The following is an 18,924-nucleotide window of genomic DNA, read 5'->3' as shown; positions in this document are numbered from 1 at the left end:
ACAGCTAGTGGGAGAAACAGGATATTTCCATAGTCTCCAAGTATCTCCTCACAAAATACTTAATGACTTTTACACTGGAAAACCTGAGAGATATCATCTTACCAAATAACAAAAGTTAACTTCGGTGTGATGGTGTAAATAGACATCATATTCTCCTGATGTGATGCACCGAGAAGAACACAGCATCACTTCTGTGGTATTCCTGCCAAAATACATATCCTGAATCCACTCATGAGGAATCATCAGGCAAACCCAAACTGAGGGACATTCTACGTTGTGACTGTCCTGTATGCTTCAAAAACATCATGGACAAAGGAAGACTAAGGTACTGTTCCAGATCAAAGAAGACTAGAGAGACATGGCAACTAAATAACTACATCACGTGATCTTGCACTGGATCCTGGACGAGAAAGAGAACAAGTTTTTGTTGTTATTTTACAGAGGACATTATTAGGACAACTGGCAAAATCTGAATGGAGTCTATAAATTAGATGGCAGTAGTGTGCCAACTTTAGTTTCCTGATTTTGATGTGTACAATGTGGTTATGTAGAAGAATGTCCTTGTTTTCAGAAAGCACACACTGAAGTGTTTAAGAATAATGGGCACCACGCCTGCAACTTAGTCAAACATGGTCAGAAAAATACACATATGTGTGTCCACGTGTTCATAAAGAAAGAGAGGGAAAGAGAATACAAGGTAAATATGTAAAAATTGAACACTGAGGAATCCTGGTGAAGGATATTTAGGAATTCTTTTGTACCATTCTTGCAACATTGTACCATTCTTGCAACTTTCCCTAAGTTTGAAATTCTTTCAAAATAAAGTTAAAAAACTAATATAGCCTTAAAGATAATAGGCAGGGATAGAGAAATCTCTGGAATCTGACCCACAGATTAATCGTGGCCATTGTTCAAGAGTCACCCTACTCCTGCCTATGAACGGAGAACATTTTAAATCTTTAACTACCAATACTCTTTTTTTTCCCCCCAAAGCCCCAGCAGATAGCCACATGCCATAGTTGCACATCCTTCTAGTTGCTGCATGTGGGACTCGGCCCCAGCATGGCTGGAGAAGTGATGTGTCGGTACGCGCCCAGGATCCGAACCCGGGCTGCCAGTAGCGGAGCGCGAGTGCTCAACCGCTAAGCCACGAGGCCAGCCTAAGTACCAATACTCTTAAAAGTCACAAGACAAGACTCTTATTGTACGCAGGTAGACATTTCTCAATAATCCTCTCTTCTGATCAGTCATAAGGCAACCCTATCTTTAAAATTTCTCAGAAGTTTGATGAGTTACGTGGTAGCTTATTAATATTTTTAATATTACACAAATTCTCTGTTCTACCTTGAAGATCAGCACCACAGACAATGGACCAAGGACTGTTAATGAAACGTGGCCCTTAAAATACACATTAAAAAAGAGAAAAATTGGTAAAGTTCATAAAAAGGCAAATCTCAGTAGAGATAAATTGTGCAAGTGTGCATTGCCATAGGTACACTAACATTTCTTCGCTATTATTTATAACTTCAAAACTTAGAAAGACAATATAAACATACTATTAATGGACATTGTTTGTAATACTGAAATCAACCAAAATATCTATCAATAAGGTTAAATAAAATTATTATAAATTTTGAAAACATGAGTTAGATTTGATATACGTTAGCGTTGCTGCTGTTCTACGTGTTGAAATCCTAATCCCCGAGGTGATGGCATCAGAGGTAGAGCCTTCATGAATGAGATTAGTGCCCTGAAGAAAGGGACCCCACGGAGCGCTCTCTTGCGCTGCTCTCTGCCATGTCGGAATACAACGAGAAGATGGCCATCTGCAAACTAGGAAGCGGGCCCTCAACAGACACTGGATCTGCCAGCACCTGGATTTTGGACTTCCCAGCCTCCAGAGCTGCTTCAGCACTAATTTATAAAACATGGAGCGCTATCCCTGGTACGTGACATAAGCAAATTAAAGCTTACACTTGATATTTGTATAGGCACAGAAAAAGTCCCGAAAAATTTACACCAATCTGTCAAAAGGAATTATCTGTGGTTATAGGGGACTTTCAACTTTTACTTTATATACTTCTGTATTACTTGATTCTTTCTTTCTTTTTTAATCAAAAAGCATGTATTAATTCTGGATCAAAAAATAAAGGGAAAAAAACAGTCTCACCAGTACATAGCAATGATCTGACCCACAAAAAGATACTGTTATAGAACACTGCTTCTTGGGGAAAATAAAAACCCACGTTATTACCTTGACTTCTCATCGGAATGGTTAGCAAAGCAAGGTGTGGCAACAGGTGAGTCTGAAGGCATGAAGCTGGTAAGCAGAAGTCAGAAAAAAGTGCTTTTGCTGCCAGGCAATTTTCCCGATACTGTGCAGAAGAAAAGAAAAAAGGATGAAATGAAACATAAAATTAAAAATATGGATATGTACTCCTAGACAAACTAAGTTTATTACATCACAAAAGTGTGTGGGTTTAAAAAGTATAAATATACTTTTAAGGGTTTATCTAATTAGTGCTTTATAATTGTCCCAGCATTATCTAATAAAAAAAATTTTACCTACACAACTGTTTCACATTTGACATAACAGCAATAAGAATTTTTTAAGAGAGACTTAAGGTAGAAGGGAAAAAACCTTAAAAATCAAAGGAATTCTGTTTATGAGCATACACACATCACAAATTATGTGAAGATTTGTTTCTCAATGAAAGAATTAATTTTATGCAGTGAACACAGGCCAGCTGCAATGCTGGGCTGATACGGAGAGAAGCACGCTGTCTGCTTCAGCTCAGTCTGAGAGTTCACATGTAACTCTAACGCACATTCAGTGTATGTGCTATAAAGAGCAAAGCAAGTCAATAAGGGACACCAATTGCTTAAAAGTCATGAAATTCTCCAAGAAATCTGTTGGAAAACATTTCTTAGGTAACGCATTAGGCTCATACTGAGCCACATGATGTTAGCACTGGAAGACATCCGAGAGATGACCTGGTTCAGGGTCACAGACTGAGGTGCTCAGGAGCCAGGCCGGCGACGACAGTCAGTGCAGTGGAGCCGCCAGGTCAGCGGGAACTCCCCTCCCACCTCATGTGACACAGGGGCCAGTGCTGCCTCACTTTCCATTTTTTCAGGAGATTCCAGAAATTCTGAAGCCAGAAATTCATATCTGAGTTTTAAGTATTGTACTAATTTATTTATTTAATTTTTATTTTTATTTTTTTTTTTGGTGAGGAAGATCAGCCCTAAGCTAACATCTGTTGCCAATCCTCCTCTTTTTGCTGAGGAAGACTGGCCCTGGGCTAACATCTGTGCCCATCTGCCTCTATTTTATATGGGACACCGCCACAGCATGGCCATCTGCAAACTAGGAAGCGGGCCCTTGGTAAGCGGTGCATCAGTCCACGCCTGAGATCCAAACCTGCGAACCCTGGGCCACTGAAGTGGAGCGCGCGCGCGCACCTAACCACTATGCCGCTGGGCCGGGCCCTATTATTGTGCTAATTTTTCTTTTGTGAGCAAGATCAGCCGTGAGCTAACATCCATGTCAATCCTCCTCTTTTTTCACTGAGGAAGACTGGCCCTGGGCTAACATCCATGCCCATCTTCCTCCACTTTATATGGGACGCTGCCACAGCATGGCCTGACAACCAGTGCATCGGTGCGCGCCTGGGATCTGCACCTGTGAACCCTTGGGCCGTCAAAGCGGAGAGCATGCACTTAACCACTGCGCCACTGGGCCAGCCACTATTGTACTAATTTTTAAAGACTGCAATCCATTTAAAAAAAATTTGGTGTGTGTCGTATTCAACTTGTGAACCACTTGCTTTTGACCTCTAATTCAACCTCTACATTTATAGCTGTGGAAACTAAGTGCACATCAGCTGAAATAACTTGTCCACATGGTGAGAGGCAAAGCCAGGATTTAGTCTCAATTAAAACTAAAATATAACTATAAATATACTTTGATTCCAATAATAGTCAACTAATAAATAAAACAGGTGTGTGCTTTCAAACTTTGTATCTTTTCTTTAAGAAAATGATTACACATTTAAGAAGACTGTCCTTTTTATGTTTTATCATAATTCTAAGAAAATTCTTAGCAACTATTTTTTTACTAAAAATGAAACATTTTTCTAACTTTTTAAATAATAGCTTTATTGAGATATAGTTCACAGACTATAAAGTGTACAATTTGAAAGTGTACTATTGAAAGTGAACAATTCTTTTTTTTTTTTACCTTTTTATTTATTAGAAACCACTGGGGTTTGTGCAAGGGTCGAAAACTTGATCCTCCTCCTTGGCAGTGAGCAAACCCTCGGGCTCTGTTGGAATGTATCACGCCTCTCGTAGCTATAGATGTACTATATTCCCTGAGTAGAGAGCGTGTCTAAAAGAGGAGACAAGATGTGAAATAAACAAGAGATTTATAAAATAGTACTATTACTACTGCTGACACCAAAAAAAGACTAACCATATTAAGTCACTGTATTGTTCACTTTTCTCAACATCACTACAGCCCTAAAAATAATATGCTACAAAATTATTTAAAGCAAATGCAACTGAGACATAACAATCGAAGGCTGTGTGTGAACTCTGCCTGGATGCTGGATGGGGGCAAGGGACACAACTGCAAATACATTTTGAGGCAACTGGGGAAATCGGAACGAGGATGGTACGTTACTGAATTCATGTCAGCTTTGTCAGCTGTGATGCCGCTGTGTGGTTGTGAGGGAGCAATGTCCCTGTGCGTGCTTCAGGATCAAGGGTCAGGATGCTTGCAGTTACTTTCCAGTTATTCAGCCAAAACAGATGTGCAAATAGAGATTAAGCAAACGTGGCAAAATGTGCAAAACTGGTGAGCAAAAGTTAAAGGTACACAGGTATTCACCGTACTATTCTTTCAATTTGTCTATAGGTGGAAAATTTCAAAATACAAAAGAAGCAATATAAAAAAAATCAAGCAAACGTAACTGCTGAATAAAGAAACTCTAAATATAATGCAGAAACTATATCACATATGTTTTTTATTGTATCTTTCCTAATTTTAATTATTAATGCTATTTTGTTGTGCAGCAGAACTTCCAGTGGCAGAGACGTTTAAATTCTGGGCTGTTCACTACAGCAGCTACAGGCCACAGGTAGCCATCAGACGTGGGATATGTGCTAGTGTGACCCAGGAACTGGATTTTAATTTAATTTAAATAGCCATATGTGGCTGGTGCCTACTATACTGGTCAGAGTAGTGTTAAAATGTTAAGGAAAAACAGAAATTTTATAGTGAATAATTTCAAATCTGTTAAAAAAATTGAAAAACTAACAAAGTACAGAAGCACCGTTCTTTCCCTTCTACCTACTTTTCAATGATTGTCAAAATTTCTGAATATATATTTTTATAATCAGAAAATAACTTCAGGGCCGGCCCCGTGGCTTGGCGGTTAGGTGCGTGTGCTCCGCTGCTGGTGGCCTGGGTTCGGATCCCGGGCACGCACCGACGCACCGCTTCTCTGGCCATGCTGGGGCCGCGTCCCACATACAGCAACTGGAAGGATGTGCAGCTATGACATGCAACTATCTACTGGGGCTTTGGGGGAAAATAAAAATAAATAAATAAAAAATCTTTAAAAAAAAAAAAAAGAAAATAACTTCAGAAAAAATTAATGCTATATTACCAGAAAAATCAGATTAACTGCTGAAGCTTCATTACAAACTCTAGGTTGGATGAATTAGTTTTATGACAGTTAAGAAGTTACATAAAATAATGTCAAATAATTAGGAATAAAAGTAAACTTTCTTTCTTAATTCTGAGGAAATAGTCACAAACAAAAACATTTAAGTCAAATGGTCTTACATTCCAGTCACCACTGAGGGTATCTGCAAAACTCAGAAAGTCACTGGCTCTCACAAGGTCATTTATTTCCATGAAGAAGTCCACGTAGTTCTGGTGAAGATATAAATTAAACACCTCTCCTGGCATGTGTGACATTTCTACGACTTCCTATAAAAAGACACATACACACAGTTTTGGTGACAAGGCAGTAGTCAAATGCACATGCCCACAAGTCAATCATCTGCATCTTGTAAGCAGTGCTCAGTGTCATCAAAGATGTTACCTCAGGCTGAACAAGTAACGTGTCCCGTTCATGCTCTGACAGATGCGGAGGCAGGCGAGGTGAGTCTAACTCTGTTAAAGATGCTCCTGTAAAAACATTTCTGTAATTATTACAAATGACACCATCTTTATAATTATATGGCACCTCTCATTTGAACGATTTTCAACACTTTAGGCACATAATGCCAAAAATACAAAGCAAGCTGTTAAAAATAAAACACAAGACAATTGGAAGCTTAGGGGAGCCGTCTCACCATCACTCTCAGCAAGAACTTCATGCAGAATCCTGACACCTGGATCATGGCTTTTCTAGAATTAAAATATTCTGTTTCCCAAAGCACTCTGCATTTTGCCTTCCCAGCTCTGCGCTGCTTTTTTCTTTGGATTCTCATCTCTATACAGGTCTTTTTTTTTTTTTTTTAATAATTTTATTTATTTATGTTTTCCCCCAAAGCCCCAGTAGATAGTTGTATGTCATAGCTGCACATCCTTCTAGCTGCTGCATGTGGGACGCGGCCTCAGCACGGACGGAGAAGCGGTGCGTTGGTGCGTGCCCGGGATCAACCCAGGCCGCCAGCAGCGGAGCACACGCACTTAACCGCTAAGCCACAGGGCCGGCCCTCCATACAGGTCTTTACTATTCTATCTGCTGTGTAGGAAGATGCTGCTCTCTGCACCAGAGAACAGGACCCCCCGTTTCCTAATGCAAGACATTATAAACGAATGCTGAGGAGGGAAGAACCGGTGGGAACAGTCTCAGAGGTCCCAGGTGAGAGCAGCCAGGGACAGAGGAGTGGCTTCAGTCCCACCTAAGGCATGCTCCCTCATTTTCCTCAGGTCGCATGAAGGTTCCCCCTTAGAAATCCAATTTGCGACCAGGGAAAGAAGGAACATTAGCCTAAAACAAGGAGGAGGCCGGAGTGAGGAGAAAATGAAGCAGAAATACAGAGACAACAGAAGAGAAAGACACAAGGAAGAGAAAAGATGGAGACCAGGCACGAGAGGCAGCCCCAGAGCTTTACAGGAAGAGAAAAACAGTAGTTTGAAACAACTGGGTTTTTGGCAACCAGAAAAGTCTCAGAGGATAACAGGCAAGGGTGAAGCTTCAGTGAACATCTGTTCACACGCTATCTGTGACTCACTGCCGTAGCTATTTCACAAGAGATTTGAAAAACCGAGAGAAAATTGGGGATACTGTACACATAGGACTTTTTTTTATGGTTCATCATGATTATTTGCTTTTTATTATAACACATAAAGCTATCCTAAACTATGGCAATGAATTTCCTTCAAAGTTTTGTGTCAACTGTTTTATCTATATAAAAAGCATATCAGATCAAAAAAAAAAGCAATGCCAAGTTTCTTCCTTCAGGATCATAAGACTAAAAACTGTTATTTTCTACAAAAAGAACAGGAGTCTGGGACTTAATTGAAAGAGACCATTTGGGAGCTTACAGATGGGTGACAGGTGGAGGGGCCGAGGGGAAGCAGGCATTAAAGACGGAAGAGGGGAGTGGGACCTCAGCTGGGAAGAGAGCAGCTGGTGAAGAGAACAGAGAAATGTCAGAGCATCCAAAAAATCTGAAGCCACTTGGCAATTTGCCCAGGGCCCTGGTGGCCAGAGCTCAGTGCTACGATGGCTTTGGGCTACCAACACTCGCCACTAGGTCTGCATGGACCTCACAAACTGCAACTGGAAAAATTTACAGAGGTAGAGATGGCCTACAGTTAGTTTTTATATTTAATCCGCTCATTGTCCAAAAATACTCATTTTAATACATTTTCCTGCCATGTCTTAGACATTGCCAAACAGTATCTGACCTAGCCCTAGCTCTTTCTTGTAACAGAACCAAATACATGACAGTTTTAAAAGTGTGGTATTTTATTTCAGTTGTCAGATTAATATCTAACAGATTAAAAAAAATGTATAAGGCTTTCTTACTTTTGCAATACAGTATTTTCCCCAAAGCTCTGAAGAGAAAGAGAGAAACATCTTTGCCGCCAATAGCTTGGGCCTCCTGACTTTCAAAAACTTGATCAGGTTTTTTTCTTCCTTTTGATTTTGACAGTGCAGCATCCGATTTTAATGAAGACATTCCTTTTTTCCTTGGCCATAAATTGTTCTCTCCTAAATAATATACACCCAAGTGACAATATTTAAAACAAAATTAAAATATGAAAATTGAAACCGAGAACATTTCAGATATAGTTATACTAAGTATTCTAGTTAAAATATGTTTTTCTAATAATTAATTATAAAATATATGAACTGAGAGTCCTTTTCGGGTTACTAACCTATTAAAATGGAATAAAATGTCATCTGAAAGTATCTCATGACACAGATTTCAAATTTTCACACACAAATGACACACTCTCAGAGTCATGTCACCCTGATTTCTCACAGCATTATGTGCAAGGTACTGTTCCTGGTGCATGGTATGCATTAACCAATTTGATCCTCATACCGACTCTCAAGGGAGAACTATCTCACGATTAAAGAAATGAGCTGCAGGGAGGTGCAGCAACTGGTTCCAGGCCGTCACTAGGAAGTGATCTGCACCCAGGCAGGCTGGCTCTGAATCCACGCTTAACAACTATTCTACATCACCTCTCTACTGATTGGGCAGGCTCCAATTTATGAACATGCCTGTGTTCAAATTTCACTGGTAAACTTACTGTTTAAACCTCAGAATGCGTCACTTAAGAAAAGCAGCCTGGAATAGCAGAAAGAACACAGGATCTGGGTTTTAATCCCAGTACTGTCTATCTCATTAGGCTGGTCTGAGAATTAAACGAAAAAACATATAATTAGCTAACACAGTTCCTGACCCACTCAAAAATTATCTTCTTCTCTTTAAAATTTCTGAGCCCAGAGTAAAAATGTTATAAACGGTAGTTAGGATCCCCAAGTGTCCCACTTCAGCCTTCCCAGCCCATAACTCCAGCAGTGAACCTAAGCACCATTTACATTCATGTTTCTACAGGAAGTAGCAGAATTCTGGCTTCAGTTGTGTTAGGCTGCCTGTTTCTCTACAGTTACTTTGAAAAAACAAAGACGTAAACTAAATGAACACGTTATACTCATGGGTAGAAACTAGGATTTCAGGTGGATTTTGAGAGCTTCAAAGATGGCTTTAATTTTTTAAGGCGAATTCCTCAATGTTAAGCAGCAACTAGGTCACTTGTTAAATGTTTTCTGATGAGGACTGTGTACAGTACACTAGTCATTACCATTAGTGGGGCTATCCCTTTAATACAGCATGGCTATGCACCCTTTTTACATAGTAATAAGCAGAAATTACTTTATTAAACATATCATATATAAGTGATTATGAAATAAGTTCAAAAGTGAGCCTACCTCAGCATAATACTATTAAATTCATTAACAGCTGGCCTCTCACTGAGCTCTTAACACGTGTCAAGTATCACCTCCCTTACTCTTCACACACTCTATGAAACAGGCTCTCACATAAACAAACAGTGAGAAAACAGAGGCCCAGGAAGATGAAATCACTGGTACGTGGCAGAGCCAGGATTTTGACCCAGGAAGTCTCATCCCAAATTAACTTCGAAAGGCAAAATAGCAACGACAGAGATGAATCGGGTTTTGTCTCAGATATACGGGTATATACGACGACATCTTCAGAGGGGTGTGTGTGCACATGTACATACAGAATTTTACGACAGTCTCAATAAAGAAATAGTAAGTGCAGATAGGTACACATCAATTATAAGTTAAAATATGTTTAGTTCGATTTCATTTCATGAACAATTAAGAGAAAGTTAGTCACCTGCATAATGCTACAGAATGTACCTTCCAGAGTTACCTTTTGAAGAAAACTGGAGGCTATTGATTGCACTTCTGATATCGCCACAGCATCCTTGACAGAGCAACTCTAGAGAAGTTTTATCAGGGACAATGATACTTCCTCCATTCTGAAATGAGAAAAGGAAAAATTAAAAAACTGTTTTCTAAAACAAAACAAACCCCACCCCCCCGCCTATTTTCCAACCTAAGTGGAAGTACATTAGAATCTTTCAAATTTGAATGCTAAAAAGCTTCCATGTTAAACACCGGTCTGCTTATGAAGGTACAAGTATCAGTGACTTATAATCTCAAGAGTATAAAATACTGTCTTACTTGGACTAGGTTATATTTTGAAGTTCTCTCTCTCTCATTATATATACATACATATATACAGACACATATACACACGTATATACACTCAGAGAGCCCAAAACACAAAATAACGCAATAAAATCAAGTACACAAAAAAATTTGACAAATCTTTGCAATTTACATGAAAATCCCTACATGGGTTTTCAACATTTTAATACAGTCTGTTGAGTATAAAAAAGTCACAACTGCATCAACGCGTATTTAAAGCCTAAGTTTTAAACAGATATTTTATATAAAATCTATGTATATTTTTAAAAGCTATGTATGCAAATTAAACGATATATATATATACACACACATATATATCTATGTGCAGATATGTAGATATATCACACATCACACCCTTGGTAGTTTAAGTATAAGGCAGGAAAAGTTCATCTACCCTTGAGCCCCTCTCAGAAACCCCTAGTGGTTTACTGACAACATGACTTAAGTTGAATTCATGTGACGGTTCACAGATCACCCCATTTTACATCTTGTAAAAATTGATTAAAACAGAAAAATGATACTGTGCTACAATCTTTCAATATATATTTTTATTTTAACCTTATTAACCAAGCTGTTTCAAAAATCTTTATGAAGTTACTGTCTTCTGTTGGTCTCCCCAAATCCTAAACTTTGTCACAACCGTTAACATTCTGGTGAGTACCTTTCCAGACCACTTTCTGTGCACAAATACCTATAAGTACATATAGTCACACAGAGTTAATTTTTAAACGTAAGTGGGATATTATATGTATTATTCTATGACTTGATCTTTTTACTTAATACCATTCTTTGTGATCTTTCTATGTTAGTACCTTTAATCTATTTCATTTGTTAAAAATGTTATGAGTATACCATAATTTAACTATTATTTCTTCCAATAAAGGAACATTTACATTGTTTCCAGTTTTCCACCATTACAGACCTATATATGTGTGTCTGCCAATGCATGAATATTTCTGTAGGATAGTGCCCTCCAGTGTCTGTAACAATTACCAATATCATTTTTCTTACCAATGGTATGTGAGAATGTCCATTTTTCCATATCTTTGGCAATCCTGTTTATCAATCTTTTAAATTTTTTGCCATCTGATAGGTGAAAAATGGTACCTGGTTTAAATACACTTTCTCTGACGACTAGCAGGCGGCACACCTCTCACGTTTACCTGCACTGGCACCTCCTGTGTACTGGCTTCTGTCCTTAGCCGCCTTCTGTTTATACATTCAGGTGTTAATGCTCTGTCTGTTTCACAAACCGCAAACCTTTTCTTCCATTCCTATGCTCGTCTTCTCACTTTGCTCACCGCGCCTTCTGTCACTTCCTGACTTTCTTTTCTTTGAAGCAAATCTATGGCTTTCAGGCTTTTGTCTCCTGCTCAGGAAGACTTCCCTCCAACCCAAAGTCAGCATGTTTTCCCAGCACTCTTCTCATCCTGATTTTTTGCAGTGAACCCTTGAACCCACCTGGAAGGCACTTCTGCGTACAGTGTGCAGTAGAGATGCAGCCTTATGTTCCCACACGGATATCCGGTGGTTACCACACCAGCCTACTCTCTCCCCAGGGACGGAAAACGCCGCTCGCACTGCACAGAAAACCCCCACGTACACACATCCATCTGCTTCTGTGCTGTGCTCCCACCACTCTTGCACTGGCCTATCAGCGTCTGATATAAACGGCTGTGATTTCTAGGTTGTGCCGTGCTCCAACACCCAGAGAGCAACCTGGTACAAAACTTGCTTGCTCGTGCCTGTCAATTTCTCTTCCAGATTAACCTCATTCTTATGTGAATACATTTAATTTAAAAATTGTTTTGAGACGAGTACTTGTTTTTGAAAATTCTAGATATGGATTACTTGCCAAAAAGGAAATGTAATTTGGAATCACAGTCCTTGGTAGCTGAAGGAAACACCATGGATGTTAAGTACTATGAACAAGCAAATGTGGCTGCAATGTGTGATCAGCAGTTCCTCCCACATTTTATATACTTAATGATATTAGAAAAGACTAAAGATCTTTTTTCTTACAAAAACAGAGAAACATCTATTTAAACTTAAAGAAAAAGCCACTTAAGATATTCAACACTCTTATTATAACTGGTTCATGTGAGATGTCAACACTCTTTCTTAACAGAGGTAACCGAGCTACAGAATGCCAGAGAGCAAACTCTTCTGTAGATCTTCCTAGACCATGACCACCATCCTTGGGGACCCCAGACAGCATCCTAACACTTGATCTTATAAAAGCTTGACGGACGTGACAGTGCACTTGTTGCCGCTCCTGTGATGCAACGTGTCAACGATGACATCAAAAGCATACTAGCTCTCACGCTCTTGCAGGTCAGCTATCTCAGGTACAGCACGTTAACTACACAACAAAGAACTTACGGTACCTCTTTTTACTAGTATAATACAACTTGCTAAGGTAAATGCCATTTGCAATATTAATGACTTAGTCTTAAAAGAAGTTTTGGGTTAATGTGATAAAGTAGTATGATGCTGATTATTTTTATTATTTCTTAATGTTTGTTTAATAAATAAAATACTTAAAACTGTAATTTATAGTTACCATACTCACAGTAGAGAATGTAGGAAGATTTTTTTTCAAAAGACAATAAAAAAATCACAAGTCATCCTATCATTCAGAACTCATCACATTTAGCATTTTTATGTACTTTCTTCTACTATGTATAGGTTTATGTATATCTGTGCATTTTGTTGTTACTGACAATAGTTTGTTTTGTTTTAGCACAGTGAATTGGAGTCAGAACAAAACTTTGAATCCATCTGATACCTAATAGTTGTGGGATATTATGCAAGTTATTTCCCCACAAAGCTCAGTTTCCTTACCTGTAAAATGGGGATAATGTACCAATTTCGTATGGCTGTGGTGAGGTTTAATAAGATCAGGTACGTAAAAATACTTTGCATAGTGCCTGACAGATATCAAGAGCTAAAGATATCATTTCTCTTGTTAGCATTATCATATAACTTCGTATCTTGTTATTTTTAACTTGACACTAACTTGCATTTTCCCTTGTCACTGAATGTTCTTAAAACACTAATTAATGACATAACAGTTCACCATAGTAACTGCTCCATCACTGGACTCTGTTTCTAATTTTTCGCTATTAATAGTTGTTATCTATTCAGCTAAGTGCTTTACACTCATACACTATCTTGTTTAATTCTCAAGACAACTTCTCCCTTGATTTCTCAGTTCCTGTGATCCCAGCAGTGCAAACAAAACTTGTTTCACGTAAGATCTAGTTGATTTGTAACAGTAGGGGCCCCCAGAACCATGCTGCTGGGAGTAGCAGTTCCATCAATTCACTTTAATATCATCTTGATTCGAAAGACATAAAACATGATGATTAAAAGTGACAACAGCTGTTTTTCAACAACGTTAATACACCTAATGCTATTGAACTGTACACAAAAATGGTTAAGATGGTATAGTTAATAATACTGTATTATATATTTGGAAGTTACCAAGAGAGAAGATCTTAAATGTTTTCACCACAAAAAAGAAATGGTAATTACGTGACATGATGGAGGTGTTAAACGATGCTATGGTGGGAACCATTTGCAATACATAAGCGTATCAAATCAATGGGTTATACACCTTAAACTTACATGACATTATACGTCAATTATATCTCAAAGCTGGAAAAAATGGTTAAGATGGTAAATTTTATGTTTTTTACCACAATAAAAAAAATTATCAAATAAAAAAGAAGTGACAACAGGAAAAAGTAGAGTTGAACTATTGAGGACTAACGTATCTAGATGCCAGGAAACAGTTTCTTGATAATAGACACAATTTATAACAATAAGCCAAGCAAAGGGATATCTACCTCAATGTGAAAGAGAAAGCTGAGCTTAATAGTGGAAAAAGGCTGAGGATTTTTTAAATCACCATTGCCTACATTTTCTAAAATGATATGGCTCATGAGCATAATAAAATTTTTTAATTCTAAAAACTGAAGTAATAGGTGTCTCCAAATCAAGTTTACACAATAACACTTAAGTCTGGCTTTCCGTAAATACCACGTAAGGTTCAAATTAATCAGTTCTTGAGAGACTTACCTTATTAGCTTCTCTTGTCACTATTCGATTAAGAAATTTCATCATAATTGTTGGTGCCACGGGGTTGAAGCTGTTAAAGTTTTACAAAGAAAGATAGTGGTTACATGATTAATTTAAAAATGCACCGTGTAATGTGAACATCACAAGCAGAAACTTCATTCTCACCTAATGTTGGATATAGCACACTCCTGCTGAATCTCTTTGGGAAACAGTAACCTTTGACTGTTGTCTCCACTGAGACTGTCAGAGACTATAAATACTAGAGGACACCGACCCATTTGTACATACTTCCTGAAATAACAAAATACAGCAATGCTGAAATTTAAGCCATGTGCCATATAATTTGAAGTTTTAGAAAACTTCACTGAAACTCACCTTAGCACCTCATGTAAAGTATGAGAATCTCGGTAAAACTGGTTAGGTAAATCCTATTGAAAACACATGAGAGATATGAGTTCAGTTTTATTCCCACGTAAATTTATTTTCAGATTTATATTTACCATGACAGGAAAAAATGCTATCTATTCAGTGTATTACAACTAGAACTTTTATAGAAATTAGGGGAAACATGAAATAGCTGATATTCTAAACAGTAACATGCATCAATGGGAAACTCAATTTTCAGAGCAAATTTCTTAGGGTCACTACTACTTATGGTATTTTCACTAAGACATCCTTTTCCAAATATTTCTTTTACTTTTCTACACTTAAGCCATTAAATTTTTCAAGTTCATTAACCTATAGCTACTCTATTCAAGTTTACTGAAAAAGATTTTAGGTTTCTGCTACCACAAAGCCTTTATGTTATACTTGATGTCAGATCTGCTATATTTTACCACTATTAATACTATGGAGAGAGTAAACGTCATTATCACGAGACGTATCTTGCAATTGTTTACTCAATAGTTCTAGCAGGATTCCAAAAGCTGTCCTTACCTCAACCAGAATTATCTTCTTATCAGTTCTCAGATCATCTCCAAGCATTTGTAGTTTGTTATATTTTGTTGCTCTTAGTAGAAACTCTTTAAAAACTGCTATCTGAGACTGATAGGGAAATACATGGAAGCTTGATTCTGAAAGAAAACATATTTAACACTTTTATTTTCAACGAATTATATATACATCAATATCACGCATATACACGTAATATACACGTATACATTAATGAATACATTTACATATACATGAATATATGAAGGAGGTCACAATACTGTGGACTGTTTTTTAAATATGCAAACCTGTTCAAATTTAAAATAGGATACTCATTTCAATAGAAAAGAGTCATTGTGCACAACAGTAACTTTTCTATACCAATGAATATAATACGGAGTCACTGACTTCAGAACACAGCTGTCAGTAGAACACTCACACAATTGGTAAAAATATTTATGACTTTGCCTACACAATGAAGACTCTCCAAATGATTATGTGACTATAAATGAATTATTTTCAACAATAAAGGTTTAACAACAAAAAAAGAATGATTGATTAGTGAACCTGGGAATAAAGAAGTTCTCCGAAGACATGTTTTATATAGAAGACTGTTTACAAATAAAGACTTGCTAGATTGTCAAAAGTAATGTCATCCGTTTAGAAAGCAGTAAAAATTTCAGGAGCGCGGGATCCCAGCAGCATAAGGGTGTACATACTAAAGATACAGCATTCACAGAGCATATTAAAGAAGATTCCAGAAAAGGAATTTTGAGGAATAGTCCACATTAAAATAAAATTGTCCTTCTACGGAACTCCTTTCACTTCCAAGTGGCCCAGGAGATCTGGCTACCCCTCGTTTAGTTACCTACAGTAGCAATAAGAAAAAACTATGAAAGTCAAAAATGATGGTTCTGGAGTATATAAGCATACATGTGAAGCTATAAGGTACTACATCTTTAAATTGGTACCATTATTATTTTTGGATGTTTGCCTTAAGGCCTCCTTCCAAATTCCAAAGACAGTCTTTGCCTTATGCTTTGATTTGATTCCAACAGGTCTGACTTAAGGTCTCTAGTTTGGAGGCAAGTTTCTTTAACACATCTTAAGGCCTGATTTACATTTAAACAAAAAGATTTTATTTACACTAATTTCCTAGCCAGAGTCTGGAAAAAAAGTACATAAATAATGCAAACAGATTAGCTCATTATCTAACAAAACAGTTAAGAGTACGCCTCAAAGAATCCCACCCTCCTCTACCGGAGGCACCTTTCCCTGCCTTCTCCTGAAAGGACTTCTCTCTGAACTGCGAACCACTGGAGAAAACACACCCATAGAGTTTCATCTGACTGCTACTCTGACTTCGTGAAGCAGCTGGTAGTGGGCAGACGCCAATCTAGTACAGGAGCGGCAATCTATACCTTCCTCTCAAAAACACAGACCCAAAGGATCTTAGGAATCTTAAGGATATAGATGGGGAGTTTGTTTCCAAACTCCTTTAAGCACAGACTCTCCCCAGTATTTCCACTATCTTCACAGCAAACCTTACCAGAATTAAATATCTCCTTGAAATCATCTTTTTGGAAGTCTGGTAAAACTGGATTAATCCACTCTTGTACTTGAATACCGTGCTCCTTTGATAATATTTTTATAGTTGTTGTTTTTCCACATCCAGGAGGACCTGTTATTAATAAAATGGATCCACCCTGAAACCAAATACAAACATTAATTAAAAATCAAAATCATTGGAATACTAGAATATTATGTATGAATTTTCTTTCTAAATATTATTTACTGAATGTCTGGTATAAGCAGACTAAATTTCACAATGATGGTAGCTGGAATGAACAAATTTTAGATAAAATAAGACAATCTTATTTTCTGAACTTAAGTGTAGCTTCTGATAATTCTTCAATTCTTGCATTATGTCCTTCCCAAGGACCACTTAGTAGCCAAATTAAAACTAAACTTCAGCTAGATTAAAAGGTAGCATCTGAAATAAATATTTTTAGAGGTTACCTGAACTCATTAAATTCAATATTAACACAGACATCTCTCTGGATTATATACTTTAATATTATACTTCTTCTTCTTATGGAAATATTATTATTCTTAATACCATTCTTCGTCTTACAGAAAGACCTCACTTTGGATATCAGATTCTTTAAGAAATGTGTATTAAGAAACATATTTTTAATGGAGATAGGACTTTAACGAGAGATTAGAGGTTGTAGGTCCCAGTAATACTCCCTTACACAGTAAATCTGATCAAGAAGTTAAAGTTCAAAACATATCAGAGCGTTCCTACCTCCAACGGGGGCTGTGACCCTCATGTGCTTACCTTTAGGAACAAGAGTAAGGACGGGCCTGTGTGCTCACACCCGGGAGAGAGCCAGTTCCACTATTTAAAGGGACGTGTACGAGAGTGACAGCGCTACTGGCCACGAGTTGAGTCTTAATGATTCAATAATATATGTTAAATAAGGTGTCACACAGAACACATATAACACAAGGTTATATATTGATGGGTTGACGCAAATGTGACCAGAGGAACATTAGTCTTGGCAGGAACCTAACTCTATATTTCTCTTAGGAACAATGGTCCAGTGTTTGCTAATTCTTTGCTTGCAGTAACTTTATAGAACATAACTAACGCAAATAATGGGAACTGACTGCTTCCAAGTAGATTATTTTTAAAAAAAGACGAGGAAGGTCAAGCATGGGCGGCCGTGTATTTTTCTTGTGTAATAGAGTTAAGCATCTGTTTTCTGACACAGTGAGTAGAGGCACAGAGCAAAAGTTTTGCTTCCAGTAGGAGAACTGGGAGGTAGCCTCCTATCACAACACTGAAACGTAACCCTCGCTGTCTACATCATAAGAGAGTTCTATGATATTGTGAAGGAAAGAAGCTGCCCTGAAAAATTAAACTCAGCAAATATCTGAGGTACTTAAATTCTAAAAAATAATAATTTTAACTTGCTCATAGAGAAATCTAAAAGTTACCTCATTTTTTAAAATAAAAATGTCTTGTAATTACTGACATCATTGAAACTTTTGTATAATAAAAGAGCATATGATTGGTTCAAGTCCAACTTCTTAGAGGGAAGAAGCTTTTAAAACTGTAGCGAAAATACTTTCCCCAATACCTACGTATATACACACACACCTAAATTCATCCAATTCGTAGAATAATAACAGTAACACGTGTAGGTTTAAAACATGATAATGTTTACACTAAAAAAAGTACAGATAAGTGAGAAAACACAGTGGACACTAAAAAATATAAACTATTAGCTGGGCTAACCAAACAAATCAATGAGAAACAGCCTGGAGGTAAGAGGCACATCAGGGCAACTGCCCAAGAATCTGCAAAGAGAAAGGAGAGATTTTATGAGCCAGCAGAGGAAGACTAACACTGACACCGAAAATGCACCTTGAATACATTATCTAAACCCTAACCAGAGGGTTAGATCCACAAGCCATACAGGAAGGACCCTGATTCAAAAGAGAAGGATCTGTTACCCCTGGAGGAAACCAGAACACCAACCACTTCATCTCAATGTTGAAAATTAACGGGAATGACTGAAAATTTATCCTGTCCTTCCAACTGAAACTGTATTTAAAGGTA

At 37.6% G+C, this 18,924-nt stretch overlaps 1 protein-coding gene across 3 annotated transcripts in view; it reads right to left on the bottom strand.

Moving 5' to 3' along the window:
- The window catches only part of RAD17 (RAD17 checkpoint clamp loader component), a 30,736-nt gene that overhangs the window by 5,833 nt on the left and 5,979 nt on the right, over positions 1-18,924 (bottom strand). For 2 of the 3 annotated variants that reach the window (XM_058555800.1, XM_058555886.1), the window contains exons 5-15: positions 16,846-17,002; positions 15,303-15,439; positions 14,742-14,794; positions 14,532-14,657; positions 14,367-14,436; positions 9,943-10,051; positions 8,058-8,243; positions 6,117-6,202; positions 5,855-6,001; positions 4,244-4,393; positions 2,255-2,375 (exon numbers count right to left, since the gene is read on the bottom strand). In XM_058555800.1, the coding sequence (XP_058411783.1) occupies positions 2,255-2,375; positions 4,244-4,393; positions 5,855-6,001; positions 6,117-6,202; positions 8,058-8,243; positions 9,943-10,051; positions 14,367-14,436; positions 14,532-14,657; positions 14,742-14,794; positions 15,303-15,439; positions 16,846-17,002 (1,342 nt within the window). The remainder of the gene's footprint in view (positions 1-2,254; positions 2,376-4,243; positions 4,394-5,854; positions 6,002-6,116; positions 6,203-8,057; positions 8,244-9,942; positions 10,052-14,366; positions 14,437-14,531; positions 14,658-14,741; positions 14,795-15,302; positions 15,440-16,845; positions 17,003-18,924) is intronic. The other variant, XM_058555973.1, reaches the window with a different exon arrangement.

This window comes from Diceros bicornis, chromosome 1, assembly GCF_020826845.1.
Source record: "Diceros bicornis minor isolate mBicDic1 chromosome 1, mDicBic1.mat.cur, whole genome shotgun sequence".
In the NCBI taxonomy this organism is placed as follows: Eukaryota; Metazoa; Chordata; class Mammalia; order Perissodactyla; family Rhinocerotidae; genus Diceros; species Diceros bicornis.
The sequence above is the reverse complement of the archived record's forward strand: the minus strand, read 5'-3'. Positions and strand labels throughout refer to the sequence as shown.